This window comes from Emericellopsis atlantica, assembly GCF_019669845.1.
Source record: "Emericellopsis atlantica unplaced genomic scaffold F5Z01scaffold_32, whole genome shotgun sequence".
Classification (NCBI taxonomy): Eukaryota; Fungi; Ascomycota; class Sordariomycetes; order Hypocreales; family Bionectriaceae; genus Emericellopsis; species Emericellopsis atlantica.
This window is the reverse complement of record NW_025764734.1, coordinates 217131-239817: the sequence shown is the minus strand read 5'-3', so window position 1 is coordinate 239817 and position 22687 is coordinate 217131. Positions and strand designations below refer to the sequence as shown.

At 42.5% G+C, this 22687-nt stretch overlaps 4 protein-coding genes across 4 annotated transcripts; 2 read left to right on the top strand and 2 right to left on the bottom strand.

Annotated features, from left to right (window-relative positions):
* Positions 1 to 12504: 12504 nt before the first annotated feature.
* Positions 12505 to 13369, bottom strand: F5Z01DRAFT_343252 (uncharacterized protein). Its single transcript, XM_046259216.1, has 2 exons — positions 13082 to 13369; positions 12505 to 13022 (listed from the first exon to the last, which is right to left on the bottom strand). Exons 1-2 carry the CDS (start codon positions 13197 to 13199, stop codon positions 12517 to 12519), a joined length of 624 nt encoding a protein of 207 aa, XP_046114762.1. The 5' UTR covers positions 13200 to 13369; the 3' UTR covers positions 12505 to 12516.
* Position 13370: 1 nt separating this feature from the next.
* Positions 13371 to 15751, top strand: F5Z01DRAFT_343251 (uncharacterized protein). Its single transcript, XM_046259215.1, has one exon. It carries the CDS (start codon positions 13524 to 13526, stop codon positions 15669 to 15671), a length of 2148 nt encoding a protein of 715 aa, XP_046114761.1. The 5' UTR covers positions 13371 to 13523; the 3' UTR covers positions 15672 to 15751.
* Positions 15752 to 16380: 629 nt separating this feature from the next.
* Positions 16381 to 18295, bottom strand: F5Z01DRAFT_343249 (uncharacterized protein). Its single transcript, XM_046259214.1, has one exon. It carries the CDS (start codon positions 18131 to 18133, stop codon positions 16451 to 16453), a length of 1683 nt encoding a protein of 560 aa, XP_046114760.1. The 5' UTR covers positions 18134 to 18295; the 3' UTR covers positions 16381 to 16450.
* A 2892-nt stretch (positions 18296 to 21187) lies between these two features.
* F5Z01DRAFT_639923 (uncharacterized protein) lies at positions 21188 to 21796 on the top strand (the record flags this gene model as incomplete). Its single annotated transcript, XM_046262477.1, has 1 exon — positions 21188 to 21796. One exon carries the CDS (start codon positions 21188 to 21190, stop codon positions 21794 to 21796), a length of 609 nt encoding a protein of 202 aa, XP_046114759.1.
* Positions 21797 to 22687: the final 891 nt, after the last annotated feature.

Sequence of the window (22687 nt, the reverse complement as noted above, 5' to 3'; positions counted from 1 at the left end):
AGACTATTAGTTAACCCTCTAAAGCTAAGGGAAGATAATTAGTATTTATAGTACCTTAGGGCAGGCTATCTTAATAAGGAAGCTCTTAAAGTATTAATTAAAAATACCCACGGAGTAATTATTAAAGGACTAGAGCGCCGTAATTATAACGCTTATACTATAATATACCTAATATAAGTAGTCTTAAGGCGCGAATCTAAATAAAAAGTAATATCCTTATTTATAAGGGTATTCTAGGACCTCTAGGATTATCCTATAAGCTATAATAATATAGAGTAAATAATAACTCTTAAGGATAATTATAGTAATATAATCTATATACTATATCTCTTAAATAAGTATTTAATTATTATTTTTAATACTTTATTTTTCTTTAAGTACTTTATTAAACGCTAATTTAGGGTAATAATTAAAGTATTTAGAATAGATAATAAACGTATAATTATCGCGATTAAAGGCCTTATAGCGTTCGAGAAATAGATAATCTAAGAAAGTATAGCTATAGAGCACTCTTTAATATATACGAGCGAGCCTAACGGGGGTATAGAGCGCGCTAGTAAAGAGGTTATAAAAAAAAGTATTAAAATATTTAATAACGCGAATTTACTTACGAACCTTTAGCTAGAGAGCGTTATAATAATAGCTATATTACTTAATATTATACTAAGGCGTATATTAAGCTAGAAAGCACCGCGCGATAAGCTTAAAATATAGTTTAAGGAGGTAAATATATTACTAAAGGATATAAATATAGACACGCGGCCTAACTAAAATAGTATTTATACTTATAGCTATAAGGCGTTCCCGCTTATAATAGATAGGGTAATAAAGCGTAAGAAGCCTTTATTTAAGACTAGCCCTAGAGGGTATATCGGATACCTCGTTAGTTATATTATAACTAATATATTCTAAATATAAGTCCCTTAGCTTAAGAAGGTTATTATAACTAAGGACGTTATATTTAATAAGCGGTATTTTTATTAACCTTAGGAGGAAAGCTCGATAGAGCTTCCCGAAGTAATATTTAATAACGTAATAATAAAAGAAAATAATAATAATAATCTTTATTTTTTTTAATATTCTTTACTTAAGAGCCTTACTTATAATTATATTATTAAGCGTTTAAGATCGGGGGTAATAGCGCTAGAACTAAAAGAGATTTCTAAATCGCGAGATAAGGAAGGATCTTAAACTCTTAATAACCTATAAACCCTAGAGAGTATACTAAACCGCGACCCTAATCTACTAAAGTATATAATTATAAATAAAAGAGCTCGTAATAATAATAATCGGATAAGTAACGAGAATCTAGATATATAATATCTTAAAATAATAAGTCTACCGGAGTAACTCCTATATACTCCGAGATCGCCTAGAAATATATTAAAGCGGCCGGAGAGGGATTAAAAAGCTTATCTAAGGGAAGCTAAGCCCCGGGAGATAAGTATATTAGAATATTATCCTAATTAAGGCGAATAATCCTAATTAATAAAAGGTACGCGGAGGAGTACTCGGAAGCGAAAGCCTAGGCTCTTATTCGAATAAGTATATACCGTAATCTTAAATAATATTAGAGATATTAAGAAAGAATTATTTAAGTTACTCTAGGCGCTTAATTACGAGAAAACGCGCTATTTTACTATACTAGCTATATTTATTATAGCTATAACTAAGAAAAACGCCGCTCGGCTATATATTAGAATATAAGAGAAGATCTATCGCGACTAACTAATTATAACGTTCGGGTCTAGACTAGCTACCGGGTAGATAGAATAGAAGTCGGGTTTGAACTAAGTATACTAGGATATCGTTAACTTAAGCGGTCGAGTTATAGTCTATATACGAGATAGTAGATCTTGCGTAGATAATTATATTAATAGCTAAGGAGCTAGGTAGAGACTAACTATAGTAAAGCGTAGCTTCCTATATACTAGTTTATAAAAGTAAGGGCTCACGGGAGCGTCGTGATCTAGTGAGCTATATATTAATATTAGAGCGTAGGCTCACGGTAAGGTCGCGAGCTATACTTTATACGTGGTGGTATAATTAGAGGAAAAAGTAAGGTATACGTAAGAGGCGTATACGGTCGTATATCGGGTCGTAATATAATATCTCCCTTCCCGAGATTCTATCCCTAGAATCGATTAAAACTAATCGTTAGTTTATACTCGTAAGTCCTATTAATTCCTTCTCCTTTATTATTCTTATATATACTAACGCTATATCTAGTCGCTCTTCTAATATTACTCGAAAGACTCGCGAACGCCTAAAGCTTGCTTACGCTATTACTTGTGACGGTGCTAACGTAGATATGCCGTGCACCTATTGTTTTAAGAATTAGAAGCCTTATCGTTTTAATAATAGGTCTTCGAAATATAGCGAGTATATTTGTCGCGGTCGTCCTTACGATAGGACGTTTATAGCGTCTTTATATATATTTTTATTCTTTTCTTACTCCTTTTCCTAACCTTCTTTAGTAAATCGTTTACTTAAATAGCGTAAGAAGCTTAAGAAGGACGAAGAGAAAGCTAAAAAGGCTCTCCTTCGTCTTTAAACTAAGCTCGCGACCGCTATTAGTTGTTTAACGCGGATATAGAAGATTCGTCGATATATAAAAGAGCGTATTAATAACTCCGTTCGCCGTGGTTTAGCCGGTCTTAAGGAGGATAAGCGGGATAACTCGGGATCTATAGCTCCCGCTAAAGCCGTTCCTATTTTAGATAATTATAAGCACTAGATTAAGAATAACCTAAGGTTCTTAGGTCTTCCTAATAATCCTAACTAGTCGTCCTTAGGTTTAGGTAATAATTTTACGGACGTAGTCCTTTTATCTAGAGCTAGAGCTATTAGTAGTAGTTCTTCACGAGGTGCCGATAATCCTTAAGATATTTAGCGGGTTCCTATATATTTTCGTTATTTATATAGCCCTTCTATTTAATAAGGTATTTAACTTCTCCGTCGATAGTTTGTTTATCGAGTATCCGTTCTAGTTCGTAGAGTTCTTCGAGAACTTCTAGTTCGTAGTTTGTTTTTATGTTTTATAGTGCTTTTTTAAGTAATAAAATATAAAAAACTAGGTATATCCTTATACTTAAGGGTAGTAAAAGTTTATAGTTAGTATCTAAGATAACTTCATTAATTTTAAATAATCCGAGTTTTTTATAATCGAGCTTCGGTAAGGGTCGAGTTATTATAAAATTTTTACGTAGTAGGTAGACTATATCTCCCCTCCGAAAGATCGGTCCCTTCGATCTTTTCTAATTATAGTACTTCGATATTCGTATACGTACGAATTCGAGCTATTTCTTTATATATTTATATAGTGAGCGTAACTAATCTACTTTAAGCATAGCTTTTTTAGCAAGAGGTCTATCCCTTAGTATTTTATTACCGAACTCGGGTTCGTATCCGTAGTTCGCGTAGAATAGTAAGATTTTAGTTAATTCCGTAGGTACGCTATTATAGGCGAGTTAGGCGAGTAGTAACTTCGAGACCTAATCGTTTTGCTTATAGTTAATATAGTACCATAAGTACTATTTTAATATTTAATTTAATCTTTCTATCTATCTATCCGTTTGTAGGTGGTAAGCTATACTAAGCTTATGTTTAGTCCTAAGCTAAGCTATTAATGCTTGCTAGAACTTCGAGGTGAATATCGTTCCTCGATCCGAAATAATTTCTTCCGGAAGGCCGTGGTTAGCTACGATATATTTAAGCACTATATATACGAGTGTTTCTATATCCATTGCTTCTTAGTATAGTAAGAAATATCCGAATTTACTTATCCGGTCCGTGATAACGAATATACTATCGTATTCGACGTTAGATCCTAGTTCTTTAGATTTAGGTAGCTTCGTAATATGATCGAAGGCTATCGATTCCTATAGCTTTAAAGGCACTAGTAGTGGCTTTAATTCTCCGTATAGCTTATACCGTATAGCCTTATTGCGTATATAATCTTTATATTATCCGACGATACGTGCGATGTCTGCTTTAATTCCTTAGTAGTCGTATATTCGTTATATTCGTTTAAGAGTCTTTCTAACTCCTTAATATCCTACCGTGGGATACGTATAAATATTAATTAAGATTTTATCGCGTAGCGGCGGTAGTATCTAAAGTAGTCTATTCCTAGTGGGTCCTTTTCTTATTTCTATCGCGTAGTCGTTAGGTATTTCTTTTTTATATCTTAATACTTATTCTAATATTTTATCGTAGTATATAGTATTTGCTTTTACTCTAAATATAAGAAGGTTAAGTGCTATTTATACGTAGTTTCCTTTATTATTTTATTAAAGTATCTAGCCCTTGGCTTTTAGTACTTCGGTATCGTAGTCTAGTCGGCGGCTAAGTATATCTACTCTATTATTTTCCGAACCTTTCCGATAGATAATTTTAATATCGTAATCGGCTAAGAATTTAGCGTATTTTATTTATCGTGCGCTAAGTTCTTATATTATCGCGAAGTAGGAGATATTTTAGTAATCGGTATAAACTTTAGTAGTAAACTTCGTCCTTAATATATAATACTTAAATTCCTTAATAGCTACGATAATTACTAGGAATTCCTTATCGTAAATAAGGTAGTTTAGTTCCGCGCCGTGGAGTTTCTTCGAGAAGAATATAATTAGTCGTACGTTACTATCGTCGTCTCGTTAACTAATTTATACTCCTATAGCGTAGTCCGATGCGTTTATTTCTAATTCGAGTAGTCTTTCGGGGTCGTAGGTTATAAGTACTATATTCGATAGTATAATATCTCGTAATCCTTCGAATACCCTTTATTACTCCGTTTCTTACTTAAATTCTCCCTTTCCCTTAGTAAGTCCTGTAAGTAGTACTACGATTTTCGTAAAATCGCGTATAAAGCGTCGATAATAGTTCGTAAATCCCACGAACGCTTATACTTCCTTAAGCGTTATTAGCATAGGCTATTCTTTAACTATATTAATCTTTATTTGCTCTATTAGGACTTCGTTTAGTCGGATCGTATATCCGAGGAAGATAGTTTCTTATATATAAAACGCGCTCTTTTTTAGGTTAACTAAGAGGTTCGTATCTTAAAGTATTTTTAGTACCTAGTAGATATATTTCTTATATTCTTTAAGGTTTTCCGAGAAGATTAGAATATCGTCTAGGTATACTATAACGAAGATATCTAGGTACTCCTTAAGTACGTTATTAATTATTCGCTAGAAGGTAGCTAGAGTATTAGTAAGGCTAAATAGTATTATTAAATACTCGAATAGACCGAACTTAGTACGAAAAGCTATCTTCTATTCGTCTCTTTTCTTTATACGGATTAGGTTATAGGCTCCTTTTAGGTTAAGAGCGGTAAACTAGTTCTTACCGTGAAGTTTATCCTTAAGCTCGTTAATAAGCGGTAGGGGTGTCCTATCTTTAATCATAATATCGTTAAGCTACCGATAGTCTACGACTAGTCGTAGCTTCTTATTCTTTTTTAGCACGAATATAACGGGATATCTTACTTCCGAGGTAGAGGTTCGAATATAGCCTTTCTTAAGTATTTCGTCGATATATTCTCGTAATATTTTAAGTTACTTCTCGTTAAGGTTATAGAGTTTATAGAACTTAGTCGAGGTTCTAGTTTTAAGATAGATTTCGTAATCCTACTAACTATATTACGGAATACCCGTTTTAAGGGTTTCCTTAAATAACCTATTATACTTTCGGTATTCTAGCGGTATATTCTTTATTCGTTCTTCTTTTATTATAGGTTTCTTTTTTCTTTCTTCTTATAAGGCTTAGTTTGCTTTAAATATCTTTTATATAATATTAGCGAGGATTCGTTTTCCTTATTTATATCGTATACCCGGTTATATAGCCTTCTCGGTTAGTACTACGGCTTTTACTTACTTCGGCTCGCTTATATCCTTTAGTAAAGATCCTTTAAAGGCTAAGTTATCGCGAATATTCGCTTTCTTCTAGCTAAATAATAATTATCGCGTTATCGTGTCTATCTATACTAACTAACTAATATGCTAATCGACTACCGGATTACTTCTCGTTAACTATAGGTAACCTAGTATTATATCGTATTTATATAAGTCTATAATATCGAAGACGATTATCTTATAGTATCCTTATATCGCTACGTTAAGATAATTAGTCTCGCGGTCGATAGTTCTACTATTATAATCGAAGCTTTATCCTTTAATATTAAAAAGCTTATATACCCGAGTCTTATAATTCTATAGTAGCATATATCGGTTAACTACTATTAGTAAGATATAGTTACCTATTACCTTACTATCTAATAGTGCTCGTAGGTAATATCTATTAATCTAGACCTCTAAAACCGTTTTCTATCCTCTATCTATCTCCACGGAGTAAAGGGTCTTTAGGTTTCCTTCGTCGTCTTATGCCCTTTTTATAGGCGATATTAATAGTTTTTTAACGGGTAGTATTCTATATCGATATTATTATCCTTAGGGTCGTATACGTAGCTACTATCGTACGACTCTAGGTATATCGAGGGATATCGTTTCCCTTTCTCTTCGTATAGGTAATATATATACCCGTAGTAATAGACTCCGTAGTCTAGTATATATCCTTTGAAATACCTATATATAATATATTACATATATGCTTTTCCCTACGGAATAAGGTATTCTCGTGCCTCGATCCTATATCGTAGGTATAGCGTTTCCTTCGCTTTAGTATATCTTTCGCGGTTTATCTTACCTTTACTAATATAGTCTCGATCCGCTTATTCGGTAGGGTCGAATAGTAATCTTATACCGTTAGGGTACTTCTCGTATCCTTTATACCCTTATCCGTAGCTTAAGGCGTATTCCTTACTCTTAACTATCTTAGTACCGAGTAATACCTTTACGGCTTTCTCGTATCGCCGGAGCTCTTCTATCTCCTTTTATTCCTTAGTTCTATATTAATCGAATACCTTTGCCTTAGTATATCGTAGATAGTCTACTAACTAATATCTACGCTACGTTTTCTAGTCTCGTGCGTATATTTCGGGGTATTTTATTAACTACCTTAGTATTATATATCCTATACTAGGTTCTACGTATATATACTCGTAGAACTCCGCTTTATACTTTTCGTATAGGTCGTTAATAACGCGGGTAGCTAGTCCCTTAATTAGGTAGACTTAATACCTTCCTTTATTAGGTATATATATTCTATAAAAGTAGTATATATAAGAGATCTATAAGAGTTCGTAATATTTTAGCGTATCTAAGTATATACGTAGGTTATCTCCTAAGATTATTCTTCGGTCTATTACCTAGTTAATTCCTCCGTTTAGTATCTAAGCGGGGATAACTATCTAGAGGTCTTCTCCTTACGGTAGGGGGTCGTATCGATCTATCGCTACTTTTATCTATTCTCGTAGGGTTACTCGTCCGTATAGTAGGTTAGTCTCGAGTATCCTTTTCTTCTATAATAATTCCTCTTCGTAGTCTAGGGTATCGGTTATATCGCTTCCCGAATTATCGCTATCCTTAGGGGTTATAGTAGTTTTCTATATAATAGTAAGGGTCCTTACCTTCGGGGCCTTTAGAAACTATCTCGATTCTTCCTTACCGCTTTTATAGGTATAGTAGTTATTATTATAGTATCCTAACTAATATAGGGCTTCGTGCGCTACTAGCTAGTTTATAGGTTACTTATTAACCTTCTTTAGTATTTTTTCCGTGTTAGTTACTTAGTTAGGGTATAGTACCTTAGACTAGTTTAGGTACTTCGTATCGTAGCCGGACCTAGTTATATTTAGTTATTTCGGCTTACCTTTAGGTATTAGTCTCTAGCCCTAGCCTCGCCCCTTCTTTAGCGAGCGGTATTCGCGCTTCTAATAACCTAGCTTACCGTAGTTATAGTAGGTTAAGTTTTTCTTATTATTATCTATCGCGGCGAGTTATCGTTATATAGCGTCTAGGTCTATAGGTCCTAGGTTTGTTGTATATACCTATACTATATTCTACTATCGGGGGCGTCCTTAGTTTAGCTAGTAGCGACGTCCTCCGTTACTATTATTTCTAAAGTTTAAGTACGACTAATTTATATTCCTCCCTTTTCCTAATATTTTACGCTTTAGGTATAGTTAGTTATCGATCCTAATTACGTTCGTGATATACTCCGTGAGGGACTTAGGTATATCTTTATCGTAGAGTTACTCCTAGACCTCTAACTTTAGACTATTAAAGAAGTAAGTTATAAGAGGTTCGTCGTCCTATCCGAGTCTACTAGATAATTATCGAAACTTTAATACGTAGTCCGTAGTAGATCCCGTTTGCTTTAGGGTTCGTAGGGTCTTAATATTAACCCGGTTTTTATCTATATTCCCGAAGATGTCCTTAATAGTGCTCTCGAAACCTTTAAAGCTTACGAATATAGCTTAAGTTTCGTCGTCTTAGAGATTAGCCGTAGTCTCTATAAAATCCCTTATATATAGTTCGAACCACGCTAAGGCCGTGCCGGTAAGATATATTCCTACGTAAAGGATCTTATCTATATTGTCGGCGAGCTTAGTAAGGAATAGTCGATAGTATATCTTAAGCTAAGTTAAGAACCCGTTTAGTTATCCTAGGTTACTATCGAACGGTCTAGGTAACTTAGGCTTAATCGTCTCGCTAAGGTCCCTAGCGTTATTATTCTCTATATCGGCTATAGTATCGTATTGCTTAAGTACTTAATACGGTAATATACTAAATAAGAGCTATTAATATATAACGTTCGGGTCTAGACTAGCTACTAGGTAGATAGAATAGAAGTCGGGTTTAAACTAAGTATACTAGGATATCGTTAACTTAAGCGGTCGAGTTATAGTCTATATACGAGATAGTAGATCTTACGTAGATAATTATATTAATAGCTAAGGAGCTAGGTAGAGACTAATTATAGTAAAGCGTAGCTTCCTATATATTAGTTTATAAAAGTAAGGGCTCACGGGAGCGTCGTGATCTAGTAAGCTATACGTTAATATTAGAGCGTAGGCTTATAGTGAGGTCGCGAGCTATACTTTATGCGTGGTGGTATAATTAGAGGAAAAAGTGGGGTATACGTGAGAGGCGCATGCGGTCGCATGTCGGGTCGTAACACTAATAAAGGTACTAACGAATTAAAAAAAAGCCTTAGCTTACTTATTAAGCGCTAAATAGCTTAAGGTAATATTACTCGAGATAGAAATAATATATATTAAAGGAGTTTAGCGCGAGATCTTATACGTAGAGGTATACTCGAGACCTTTATTACTTAAATAAGTATTTTTATATAAATTTAATTCTATAAGTATATTAAAGCGCTATAAAGTATATATTTATATATATAGAGACTTATAAAAGGAGATTATAATATAATAAACTTATATTACTACGCTTACGGTATAGTTATTTCGTATCTTTATTATATTAGCCGCTTACTTCGGCTTAGATATTAAATAATTCGATATTAAGATAGTATTCCTTAACGTAAAGCGCGATAAGCACGGTATATTAGTAATTTATAAGCTTTTATTAGGATTTAAATAGCCCGATATATATATAGAACTCGATAAAGCGCTATATAGCTTAAAAGACTTACCGATATTATAGTTTAAGGAATTCTTATTAAAACTTAAAGACCTCGGACTTATATAAAGCGCTAAGGAACCTTATATATTTTATTCGCTTACTTAAGATATTTACGTTATTTTCTTTATTTTTAATATATTAGTCTTTTATTACCCTTTATAACCCGCGGTAATTAAAGCTATAATTAAGGGTATTAAAGAAGCTTATAATATTTATAATTAAGGGGATACCGAGTAATTCCTAGGAATTAAGATTATTTAAGACTATATAGAATATACGATTTACTTAAGCTATACTTAGTATATCGAAAAGATAGCTATTAAATACGACCTCGTTAGCTCTATAAGTAACTTAATAATTCTTATTCTTATTATTGAATATCGGAAGAATAAAGAAATAATAAGCGCGAAAGAGGTAAAATATTATTAAGAACTTATTAGTTTATTACTTTATTACGCTATAATAATACGGGTTAATATTACTTTTATAGCCTTACTTTTATTTAGATTCTTATAAAACCTAATACTAGAGTATTATAAGGTAATATATTAAGCGATTAAGTACTTATATATAACGCGAAACCTTACTCTTTATTATAAATAGAGCACTATGAGAGGAGTATTAGCTATCGCCTCGGATACTTTTTTTAGCGATAATCTTAATACCCGAAAATTATCTTAGGGTATAATTATTAGCCTCTTCGGCGGACTTATAATCTAGAAAGCTACTTAATAACTTATTATAAGTACCTTAACTATAGAAATAAAGCTCCTAGGGCTTAAATAAATAACGAAGGAAGCCCTTAATATAACTTACTTATTTAGAGATATATAATTTAACTTAGAAGAAGAAATCGACCTTAAATATAATAATATATAAATTATTCGCTTAATATACTTTAAGAATATATAAATAATAACTTAATTACGCTATATTAATATTTAGAGTATATAGCTATATTAAGAGTTTTAGAAAAGTATGTTTAAAGTTATATATTTTAATATAAAGGAAATACCGGCCGATAGCCTAACTAAGGTATTATTTTATTAGAGATTTTAAAATTAAAGAATAATACTTTAATTATATAATATAAGTATATAAAGAGAATAGTTGAAGTATATAAAGCGGATAAATAAATAATTCTTTTAGGAGTATTAGATTAATTAATCCTTTACTCTAAAAAGTATATTATTAAACTATCTATTACTCACTAAGAGCTTTAGCTAATTATTTATATAAGTTAGCGATTATTTAGTACGCCTTAACGCGCGAGGAGGGCACGAGCGCTACTTAAGGAGTATTAGTTAAGGGGGCGGGAGTTTTCTTAGCCTTAGATAAAAATCCTTTACCTTTATATATCTCGTCGAGGGCGCGTAATACCTTTCGGTAATTAATAAAATACTATATAAAGCTCTATTAACTAAGAACGAGTAAATAAATACCGGGACTAAAGTTTACTTATAGCGGGGGAGGAGCTAGAGGTATATTACTTTATCTATAATAAAAAGATAAATAATCTATAGCTTATAATTAATAAAGCTCGAACTTTAAGTATAGAGTATTACTAGACTTATAAAGGAGTATAAGTATAGCTTATAATATAGTATTAATAACGCTTAGCGCGCTAGGAAAAGGGCTCGTAATATTTAAGGGTAGATTTACCTAAAATAAATATATAGATATATTAAAGGTATAGTAAGTACCGGAGAGTATTTTTTAAAAAAGCATATTATTTTATAAGCTTTTAAATTAAATAAGTAAAGCACGAAAACTTATTTTTTTAACGCTTCTTAAGCGTCTTAACCTTATCGTTATTATCGTTATTAATACTCTCGCGAGCGTTAGTCTCCTTAATAGCTTACTTAGCGGCTAGCTACCGAGCTTCTATTACTTAAGCGCGAGTCTAAGTAAGGCGCTAGTAATATAAAGGAATTACTTATATATATTAGCTAAGCTTAGAAAACTTAAACTAAGTATATTAAATATACGGGTAGATATAATAAAAATAATATAAAAAGGAAATATTAAATCCTAGCCTTAGGTAAGGGAATATAACTCTCTTATATACTTTCGGCCTCTTACCTTAATACTCTAAAAGTATTATTCGAGTTATAAATAGCTTATTAAAGCTTTAATAACTATTTATAAATAATAGTAATTAAGGGTATTATTATATTACTAACGCTACCTATAGAACCTAATAATATTAGATTAATTTATATAAGTATTATAACTATTATAATAGTACTCTAACGCCTTAAATAAAGTAAAAACCTTACCTTAGAACCTTATTAATTAGTAATAATAATAATACTCGCGTAATTAAATAACTATATAAGTAAGGGATATATAATAATAAGCCTACCTTATAGCGGGGTTAGGCTTGATTAAGATTCTACCGTTAATAATAAAAGGTAATACTAGAAGGGTAAGAACCCGAAATTAATTAAACCGGAGGTAAATAACCCGGAATATAAGAAATTAGAGAAGAAAGCTCTAAGGGGATAGGTTTATACGATTAAGAGCGTATAAATAGAGCCTTAACGGCTATCTCTTTTATAATAATATAAGGCACTTGAATAACCTTCTCCATAGCGTATCACACGTATTAACTCAGAAAATTCGCAATCTAGCGCGGTCTACTTATGCACGAGACTAGGTACGGGGAGGCCTATCAGCGAGACTCTTGGCTCAGCCGGTCTCGGAAGTTATTCTGTCCGAGGCACGTAATTGGCGTCGTTGCTAATATAAGCGTGTAGCACGGCTAAGTATGGGTCGGCTAAGAATTGCGAAATTTCTGAGTTACTACGGTAGGCCCATCTCGTCAAGCTCTTGCACCTTTTGTTCCCACAATCACGAGAGCGACACCCCCGACACACACGTTCGATTCGTTGGAAGCGGCCCTAAGTGTGATCAAATGCAGCATCGATCATGGCATTGAAGAAGGTCGCTGGCGGAGCTGGCTCTAACCGGGCCACCACCGCCCGCATGCTTTCTTCAGGGCCCTATCCACCTTCTTCTGCTCAGTTTGCACCCGTCTCTCCAGCCTCTCCCACTCCTTCGACCCCCACTGGTTCTTGCCCTCCTGCTCCGCCCGGTGCATCTCGGTCCGAGCCTTGTCCAGCCCTATAAACTGCTTGCCGAACTCCCGAAAGTCATTGTCTAGCGCCTTGGCCGGGGCCGCATGGATCGTGTGGAGCGCCTGCGACAGAGTATCCAGCCGCTCGACGGCCTCTTCGTACTCATGCGTGGTGCATGCGGGCGGGAGTGCCTCGTGGGCGTGCGCGCGCTGGGCGGCGCACTTGCCCACAACGTCGAGCTCGAAGCGGTAGTGCGTGAGGCGCTGGTGAGTGTACGCGTCGTGTAGTGCGTCGCGGTCCGAGGTGGGCTCTGCCAGTCCGAGGAACGCGTAGAGGGACGAGTGGCGGCCAGTGGAGCGATAGATGGTGGCTTGGAGGGGGCAGATGGTAGCTAGACTACATTGTCAGTCGGTCAAAACACAAATGTCTATTAAAAATCGGGACACGAACGGAGAATGCTGCGGTAGATATCCTCGTCGGACGGAGGGCCAGAGGCCTGGGTCCACCAGTATCCGTAGGCGGTGCAGAGTGCCAGGACGCTGGTGCATGTGAGCCAGACGCTGACCATGCTCAGGGCAGCTGTGGTACAAATGCCACGGAAGAGGAAAGAGAGCGCTCAAATGAATTGACCATGCATCCCTTTTTTGGAGAATTCCTGGGGCGTGGAGTTGCTATACCTGGACCTTCATTGTCCAGCGTTTGAAGGCCAGCCAGGCCCGTGCGTAGTGGCGCCTATTCAAATGATGTGAACAATGAATTGCGATTGACCATGGCCTGTGTTTGTACTCTCGTATTTGTAATTATATCTTGAGAGCCCAAGTTCAACGCAAATCTTTCTCGAAACAAACTCACGTCTCATCTCCTTTTTTGACGCTCTATTTCATTTCCCGTCATGCCAGTCACTAGAGCTCAGCGAGCGCGCGCCGACAAAGATTCTGGTGACGCCTTCCTCCACCGAGACCAGACCCCACGCGCGGCAAGAGCAACCCAGCGGCGATCTGCCCCGCCAGCCTCCACTATGACTGCCGCCGCCAGCGCCATTAGCGCTTGTGAAGCCACCGACACCTCAGGCTCAGCCACTGGCGGGTCCATGTCGCGTCGCGTCACAACCGTCCGTCGCGCCACAATCTCAGTCCCTCTGAAGCCCACAGCCAAACCAGCGCCATCGCGCAGACGATCACCATCGATTGCAAAACCGCCCAAGAAACGATTCGGCCTCCTACGATCTCTCCTGCCTCCCCTCCTCGGCATCTTCACTGGCATCCTGCTCTTCTTTTCCATCACCCTCGGCCTCATCCACTTGGAGCATCGGCGGGCACCCCCACCTCCACTCTTTGGCGACATCCACCGCCCGCTCATCGATCTCGCCAACGCGGTTACAGCTGTCCCTCCCTCCCTTCGCAACGAGACATTTACTTTCCAACGCGCCATATGGAATGCGACGCAGTACCTCGACGAGCTATGCACCACGCCGCGTGCGTGGCACAGGAGATGGGCTGGTCTGGTGAACGAGGACGGACTGTTCAAGTACGACATGTGGGCTGATCCCATTGCCGAGGACGGCGAGTTCGCCCGCGCGATGCGCAATTACATGGCCCCTGGCCTCGGCCGTCTTGAGGACGTCGACGCGCGCGAGAGGATGGACAGACTGGCCGACTTGTGTATGGATCTGAAGCAATCCACCGAGGCACTAGGGCACGTCGCGTCCCGGGAGCTGCAGCACGGTGCCCCCTTGCGTCTGGCGTGGATCCTGCGCGATCTACGGTATGATTTGGAAGATCTTGAAGCACGTCAAGGGAAAGAGTGGGAATGGGACGCCATGCGACTCTATCTCCAGCATCTCAGTCAGACCGAGACCGTCTCAGAGGCCTACCTCACCCACGAGATCCACGAATTCTTAGACGCCGCGACGGAGGAAAAGTTCAAACGGCACACCCGCAAGAACAAGTCGGCCTACAAGACGTCATCGACGGCATACCATCTGTCTTGGAGCTTGAAGGTTGGCGCGGTGCTGGACTTGGCCGTGCAGCGGATGAACGTCTCCCAGCAGCTTCGAGACCTCAACAGCCATGCGCAAATAATAACGGAGAAGCTGGAACGAGCGTGCTGCACGAATCACAGAGCCAAAAGCAAAGTCTTATGCTGCCGAGATGTCCAGCGCGCTCAAAAGACAGGCACGTCATGGACCACCGGTCTAGACGCTGCGGCCGTGGACTTTGCACAGTATGCACGCGGCGTAGCCAAGGCCCTCGACACAGCAGATCACCTCCGCCGTCTGGTCTACGGCGTCCACACCCGCTACGCATTTGCCCATCCTCACTGGGTTCTGCACACACCTGAAGACCTGACGCGGCCACCGACCTCTAGACCCGCCGATACGCTCAACCTGACCATCAAGCGAGGCACGACGCGGGGTCCGCAGGAGGTCGATGACCGTGACGCTTGGCGGAAGCTGTGGTGCTGGAACTGGCGTATTGCGCAGGCGAAGCCGCTTCTCGTGTACCCCGTGTGTGCGACGGACACGATTCACGCCCTCCGCGCCCCGTTCAGCTACCCGGACGGCACAAATAAAGATGTCTTGGACAATCCCTGGCCATCCGTGACCACGCTAGGCCGAGCGCAGCGGTCAGCCCTCCAAGTCGACGAGAGTTTACGCCAATGCCAGTCCGACACCGTCACACGCCCCTTTTCAGAAGCAGACCTACATAGCATCGCACGGTACGGCCTCAGTCCCTGGATTGTCCATCGATCATCAAACACCAACAGCCATACACGGCGGCCTCGCTGGCTCCAAGCCCTCGCCAGCGCGCCAACAAATCTCGTCCCTCTCCTTAACCTCGTACCGAGGTGTCTCCTACCTCGGGCGGAGGTGAAACTGCCTCCGCTGGATGTCCAGATTCGCGAGCTGGAACTAGCGGAGGAGACTTTGAGGAAATGGGAGGCTGCTACATGGCCAAGGACCAGTACCATAGACAATGACGCGTGGCACGAGTATGTGTGGGATAGATTGTCGCGCCGATATTGGGAGGAGTATGCATAGTCATTGGTTTTTAATGGACGGACAGGGAGAGTAGGACATGGGCTGTAAGGACCCAGTGCGTCTACAAATAGAATGGCGAACGTACTCAACTAGGCACGCTCGTAAAGAACTTTGTTTGAACGAATAGTTGATGACTTGGGTCTCAAATCTCAGCAGGCTTCTCAGCAGACAAACGCTGAAGCAGGTCCTCGCGCTCTCTTTTGGCCCCCATGGCAGTATCGCAAAGACGTCCATGTCATATAGTGCCACAAGACGGGTGCCGGCACATGGTCTGCAGAGGGACATGCCCTAAAAGCGCGAACTGTGAGTCTTTTGACATCGTCGGAAAGCCAAGACTTGAAAGGAGTCATCGATTGAATGTGAATGTATGGCTCAAGACGACGCACTGAGAACACAGGGACAGCAAATGTGGCATTCGGAATAGCTCAATAGACTAGAAAGGCCGGCTGGTGCGGGTGGTGGTACTGTCGAGGAGGATATGGTCTCGACGCCCCCAGGATCGACTTGCGGCAAGGCGCTACTCATGAAAACAAGAACGACAAGAGCTGTTTCGAAGGTGTTCTAACAACAATGTTCCTGGCGCGCACTAGGAGAAGGCTTAGAATAACCTTTTACAAGAGTAGATACAACGGTGGATTGAACGCATCCCAAGGCATGTTCAGAACGTTGTTGAATTAGTAGGTAGAAATCAGTAGCCCCAGAAAATTACATTAAAACTAGCTATTAAGAACGATGTGCATAATTAGCGTGACCAAAGACTTCTGAGAGTAAAACACTTACTACTGAGCTAGTAAGCGAAGTCGTGCGCTGCGCTGTCCTGTGGACGGGTCTACTACAGACTCCTCGAAGCCTACCAATCGCAGTTTATCGCAGGCTTTCCTGTACCCGTGCCTCGCGACCAACACAGTGGGCGAAACACCCTCTACTGGACCGCGTGCAGCTATCGCCGCGGGATCATATCCGGGAACATCATCGTCGGAGCCGACCTTCCATCGACCCCACGTGCCCATTATCGATGCCAAGAAGGGCGCCAGAAGGATCAAGAGCACGAGCTGGTTGTACACGTATACCCTGGTGGCGGTGCGGTTCGTTGTCACCACGTCACTGGCGTTGGGCATCCTCGCAAAGGCCCCCATTGTTGCCCAGTCAAAGTTCTGCTCAATCTGGCGTGCGACATGTTCGGCGTCGTTGGATGCGTCGTCACCTAGCAATCCCGAAGCAAAGGGCTCCTGGTACATGTCGTTGAAGCCCGTGCCCACAACTCGGAGAGTGAAGGAGTATGGCGTTGTCGCGCTGTTTTCGCCCCACGTGAACGTGCGCACACCTGATATCGGGGACGAGTAGTTGCCCAGGAGATAGGGGGACCTCTTGAACGAGCCTCGATCCAATTGTGGGGGGTTCTCGCCTGTCTGGGTGATGGTGACGTTGCCGTATTGGACCAGGCAGCTGACCGTGTTGATGAGGTCTTTGTTGCCGACACCAAAGTCTACGCCGCCTACCCAGGCTCCAAAAATAACAGACCATGATCCGGGAGAGTCCAGGCATGCAGTAGGACTGGAGGAGTCGCCCGAGCCAGACTCGCAGGTGTAGTCCAGCCCAGTCTTGAAGTTGGCATAGACGGACGGGGCGCCGCACGTCAAATTGACGCACATGGACGGAACAATGCTGCTGCAGAAGTCGGTGACCATGTCCGACTCTACCGTGCTTCCGAGGTCGCACACCGGCAGGCCCATTCCCTTGGTGTTGGCCATCGCGCGGGCGTCGCAGGTAGCAAGGAGAGCAGGCGAGGTGGTCGACACACTGCAGGAGTCGTTGCTGCACACTGGAGCGACCGGTGGGGCGAAATTTCCATTGGAGGCTTGCACGGCCATGCCAAACGTGAGATCGCCGGCGCTGCCTCCACGGGAACGATAATTTCCCCTGTTGATCCAGGGTGCCCAATAGTCCTCCACGTGGGAGGTGGTAGTGTAAGAGACCTCGACAAGGTCCGTCTGCGAAATGCCAACCAGGAGGACAGGACTCATGATGGAAACGGCGAGGAGCAGCAAGCCGCTCATCTTGACGAGCCAGAATCGGCCGTTGACAGCATAGGTGAGCCTCGCCAGAGGGGATACGCTCCATTGGGCAAGGTGCCTGGTCTCGCGCCCAGTCAGGGGGCGCCGAACATGACGAGGCGCGAGCTTGAGCCACAGAGAGTGCTCAACGCAGCGGGTGATCAAAGCTGACGTGGCGGCAGCGAGGACGGCGGTGATCAGGCCAACGGCCACGGTGGGCTTGATGGATGACGAGCCGACCACATAGACGAGGGATGGAATATGGTACAGCTCTGGCCGAACGTAGAGCATGATGAGCAGGATGTAGCAAGCAAGACTGATGATGGCCAATGAGACGGTGAAGAGGAGGTTCAGGAGCCTCCCTCGAGTCCTCCGGCTAGATGGTACTACTCCAGAGGGCTCCGACATGATGCGGAAATCTGTCGACGAGCCTACTCTTGTTTGATCGCATGCAGCATAAGATTCTAAGGCGACGATATTGAGTAGACCACAACGGATCACATCACGCTTATAAGCTATCCTGGCAGCGACAGCCTATAGGTAGGCGTTAGGAGTCTGGACAAGAGCGGCTGAAAGCTGAAGAAGCCGAAAAGCAATAGGCAAGTCAACTTGCTCCGGGTAGAGGCCCTATTGGCCACTAGGAGTGGACCCCGCAGCTGATAGCGCGAGGCTAACCCCTGAAGAACATAAGAAGCATTAGCGTGCGACTAGCGTCAACGTGGCACTACCAGCGTGAACGCAGTGAACGCAGCGGGTCAACGAGAACAGACAGGTTGCAGGGTAGCCAAGGTTAATTTCCTGGACAGCAGCCTTATAGAGAGGCAATTCACTCCATCAATGTCCTGGTTCCCTCAATCAGACAACATTCCGACTGGACTCCTGGAGCTCTTCCAATATCAAGTTATATCTGTCCCGTCTAGATGGCCCCGCATGTACGGAGACCACGAGAGTAAGGACGGCTATGTTGAATCATTGCTTATGCCGTAGAAATCCAGCAAACGCAACATGACATGTCAATTGTCTGGAAGGTGACGTTGAATCCGGAACAGCACTTTGTTACTATTAGAGCCTGCAAGTTTGAATATGACAAGATCTGCCATTTCGGGAGGCCGCGCTGTGTATCGTGGTCTGTACTTTTTGTTACTAATGCGGCCTCTTTGTTCTCCTAACGGTCTGCATCTCTTTCACATCGCGGAGCATCTACGATGAAGTCAGCTGCTTCTAAAAAACCCTTGGCGAGGTCGTCGCTGATATGGAAGCGTTCCTAGACCATGCAGAGCCACGTTCTTGACCACCTTCTGCGTGTCGACATTGATTTCATGCCGCTGCGAGGATCAAGAAGACGATGATGGGTGACAACATGAATCCAAAAATTGAGGCTCTCCGCTGCGAGGATCAAGAAGACGATGATGGGTGACAACATGAATGCAAAAATTGAGGCTCTCAACTTCGTCATTTGGGAAGATCAGGAGCCGACGAGGCCCAGCAGTCCTCAAACGGCGCCAGAGCCTGACCAGTGGCCTCTCCCAACCCTCACCAAAGGCCCGAACACAGAGCCTGGCAACCAGAAGCGCGTCCGCAGACGAGAGCAGAAAACATCCTCCCTTGTCGGCCGCGCCTTTGCGACGGACTATCATTGCACAGATCGCACCAACATAGCGAGAGGCGTTGGCTCCTGGCTCCGGATTCCACCACGCCGGAACCAGGCATTAGGAGCTCTATTGCGGCAGCAAGAGGAGTTGGGTCGACAAAGTGAACTGGGTGTCTCAGACCGGAATGTGGGATCCTGAGAAGTCCAAAGACCATGAGCTTTTGTCGTCGAGCGGCGCAAGAGATGGTTCTGGAATAGGATTGTTCTAGACTACTCGATGGAAATGAGCAATCCGGACTAGGTGAACCTCTGTCTTTCCTTCTGCGTCAATTTTCATGTGTAGAAACTTGGATCAATGGCAAGGCGGTAAAATATGAACAACGACCTTCGGACATCCCTTGCTATTGTTAATGTGATGCTGTATGCTTGTTGTGTCCAAGATCCAATCGTGACACTCGCAACAGATCTGATTGCGTTGGAAGTGTATTTGTAGGACGGACTTTTTTCGGGTCGACGTGAAACAGCCAGAGTGACTCTAGCAGTCACTCAGCTTTCCTAGACTGTCCCAGGCCGTTCCATAGGCGCAGTTTGTCATCCACATGGTAGTTGAGGATGCCGCCACTGAGCTCGAGCTGGTGAAGAAGCCACTCGCCATCGATCTGAGCGAAAGTACTATCACTAGGACGAATAGATAAGGGATTGATGTGAAAGAATAGCAATAGGAAATATGAGTGTCAGAGAGCTTGAAACCTAGGGGTATCGATCACAAAGGTTGATATGAACGTGGACAACATCATCAAATTCTTCGAGACTGGTAACGAGAAAACATGTATTTGCGAGATTCTCTAACCACAATACGCCCGCGCGCTCGTGGTGAGCACTTCTCAAGAAGCAATGACAATAAGTCTCGATGGTCTGGTGATTCCGTGGTCGCGATGACTCATTTCATGGCAACGAAGCCGTCAGCTGGGCGACAAGGTAGCTAGCTCATGAATGCTCCTGAGAATCTGGCGTTAGATTGGATAGAGTGCAAGCAAGTCTTGATGTTTGCGTTGAAGCCGCCACGGGGTTTTGAGCCTGGAATTACCGACATCGTGAATGTGACGCATGCCTTGCTGTCTCTGAAGTCGTTGAAGTCTCTTGTGTCTTTTGAGCTTCTAATCATCTTTTGAATATGACGGGTGTTGGCATCTTGCGCCAAGGTAGGCAAGCAGCCTTTGTGAACAATAAAACCAGCTAATCAGATGATCAGGTTTCTATGAAACTTAAAACTCCTGACAAAGTCATTGGCTCGCCGCCTTTGCAGCGTGCGTTCTTTCCTTCCCTATATGAGAGTCACATTCCCGATTCGAGAGGACAGAATCAACCATAGCAGATATCACGAGCATAGTCGGGCAGGGTGTAAAATGGGCAGGGCTGATAATTGCGCACCATACTGAGAGACAAAGCTTCATGTTTTGAATGAATCCACAATCTCAACCTAGGGGTCCGTCACAATCCCCATTCAAGCTCTGTTGAAATACGGCTTCTCAGATCTCTCCATTCTCGATGGAGCATCTCCTCATAAGTCTACTTCTCGCTCATGGCAAGTTCTCAAGCACTTCCAAATCACCCTTCTTTGCACTCTTCATGCCGGCCGGCCGTGCGCATCATGTCTCGGAACGCCTGACTGCAGCAGGTCCGTTCTCCGCCATGAAGCGTGGGGCTGTCGGTGTGACAGAATCAGAATATGACGGGGAAGTGCGGCCCTCTGCGACTGTCATTGTTGCCTGAGATCATGAGATTGTTGCACAGACAGTCGGCGCGTGATTTAGAGGCAACGTCAATCAACATGGCGCTCCAAAGCCTAGATATGTCCAATACGCATCTCCATGATCAGGCAGACTGGCCACGGCGCAGGTTCGCCATTGAGACACCAGCGCAAGTCAAGACTCAAGACCATGACAATAGAATGGTCGGAGTGTCAAACACCCAACCACTCAACTCGCATCAAAAACCACACCAAAGACCGCATCAAAAACCACATCAAAAACCACATCAAAAACCACACCAGTCAGTCGACTGCCAAGGAGCATCAGCTCAAAAACCAAACCACACCATCCAAAGGCGAGAATCAATTTGCGGCTCCAAAAAACGCCACGAGACGACAATGGCAAACACCACAAACGCCACAAAACCCACAAGAAAAAACATCACAATGGGTGCGTCAGGGGAGGCAAAGTGAAAGGTGTAACACGACGAGAATGTGCCGACTGCAGCGGTCTCAGCCTCGTTCATGGTCATTTCCTCCACCATCTCCGTCCCTTGTGAGCGTTCAAGAGTCGTCTTTTGCCCCAACGCTCGAACAAAACGCAACCCAAGGCGTCTGCCTCCTCGCGGGGTGCTTCGCCACGCAATGCACAAGACCTCAGAGCTCGGGAATGAGAGGAGACGCGCCCGACTGCAGCGATGACGCTTCTTCTCTCATTCTTAAGCTTTGACCAAATCCACCGCACAATGGCAAAGGACAACACGACCGACTGCAGCGGGAGTGGCTGACCACTGTCTATCGGTGACGGATAATAGCCACCAGGGCCGTAGTGTGATAGAAAAAAGTCAATAGAAATTGAGAAATGACCAAATTGTGCCAAATCTGAAGCTTGTCACGATTGTGACCACCTGCGTGTCCAACACCCCTGAGCACGTGCAGGGAACGCGCCGTGTTTGTCCACTGCACAGTGCGAGCTCACACGCGCTCTTCCAAAAACCGTCCGCCCAGCCATGTCTGGCCAGCCACCACTAAGGTCAATTAGCCAAGCATCGTCTTGTTTGTCAACAATAATATTGCTGGCCTTCCCGTCACCCCCGGGTTTCCCTCTGGCGTGCAAAGGGTGAAATGCTCTGCTGATGTGCCCTAATCCACTTTTGCCTTCGCTCAATTGACGTCGCGGGAACGTCTGTCCCTGAAGGAACGGACATGCGCGTTGTAGGAAGCTTCCCCCGCACTTCCTTTAGACATTGCGCCCTCGTGGCATGCCTCTCTCTAGGGGAAGCGACAGTGACATGTCTGATTCGCGGCGACGAGATGAGAAGGCAATAATTTGAGATTGTGAAGGGAGCTAGAATTCGAGAGAAAGGTGAGCTGGCGCTGGATTGTTCTGATTCAGAGCCAAACACCGAGAGTACGAAAGCTCAATTAATCTTGTGGAGACGTGTCGCTCTAGGGTAATCACGAACTGCCAAGTTGTCGCGCTGTCTAGTCCCCAGGCAAGGCGACCTTTGCCAGACATGACAACCTGTGTCAGGCTCTCCTGCACTACGGGAAAGGTATTGCAATCGTCAATTAGATGTCGACGCTCCAATTTGCGAATTTCTGTGTTGGTCATTTCGGA

Coding starts and splice junctions, on each gene's coding strand:
- F5Z01DRAFT_343251 (XM_046259215.1), top strand. CDS start 13,524: ATGCCAGTCACTAGAGCTCAGCGAGCGCGCGCCGACAAAGATTCTGGT.
- F5Z01DRAFT_343252 (XM_046259216.1), bottom strand. CDS start 13,199: ATGGTCAGCGTCTGGCTCACATGCACCAGCGTCCTGGCACTCTGCACC. Junction 13,023..13,081: donor TATCTACCGCAGCATTCTCC/GTTCGTGTCCCG, acceptor AATGTAGTCTAG/CTACCATCTGCCCCCTCCAA.
- F5Z01DRAFT_343249 (XM_046259214.1), bottom strand. CDS start 18,133: ATGTCGGAGCCCTCTGGAGTAGTACCATCTAGCCGGAGGACTCGAGGG.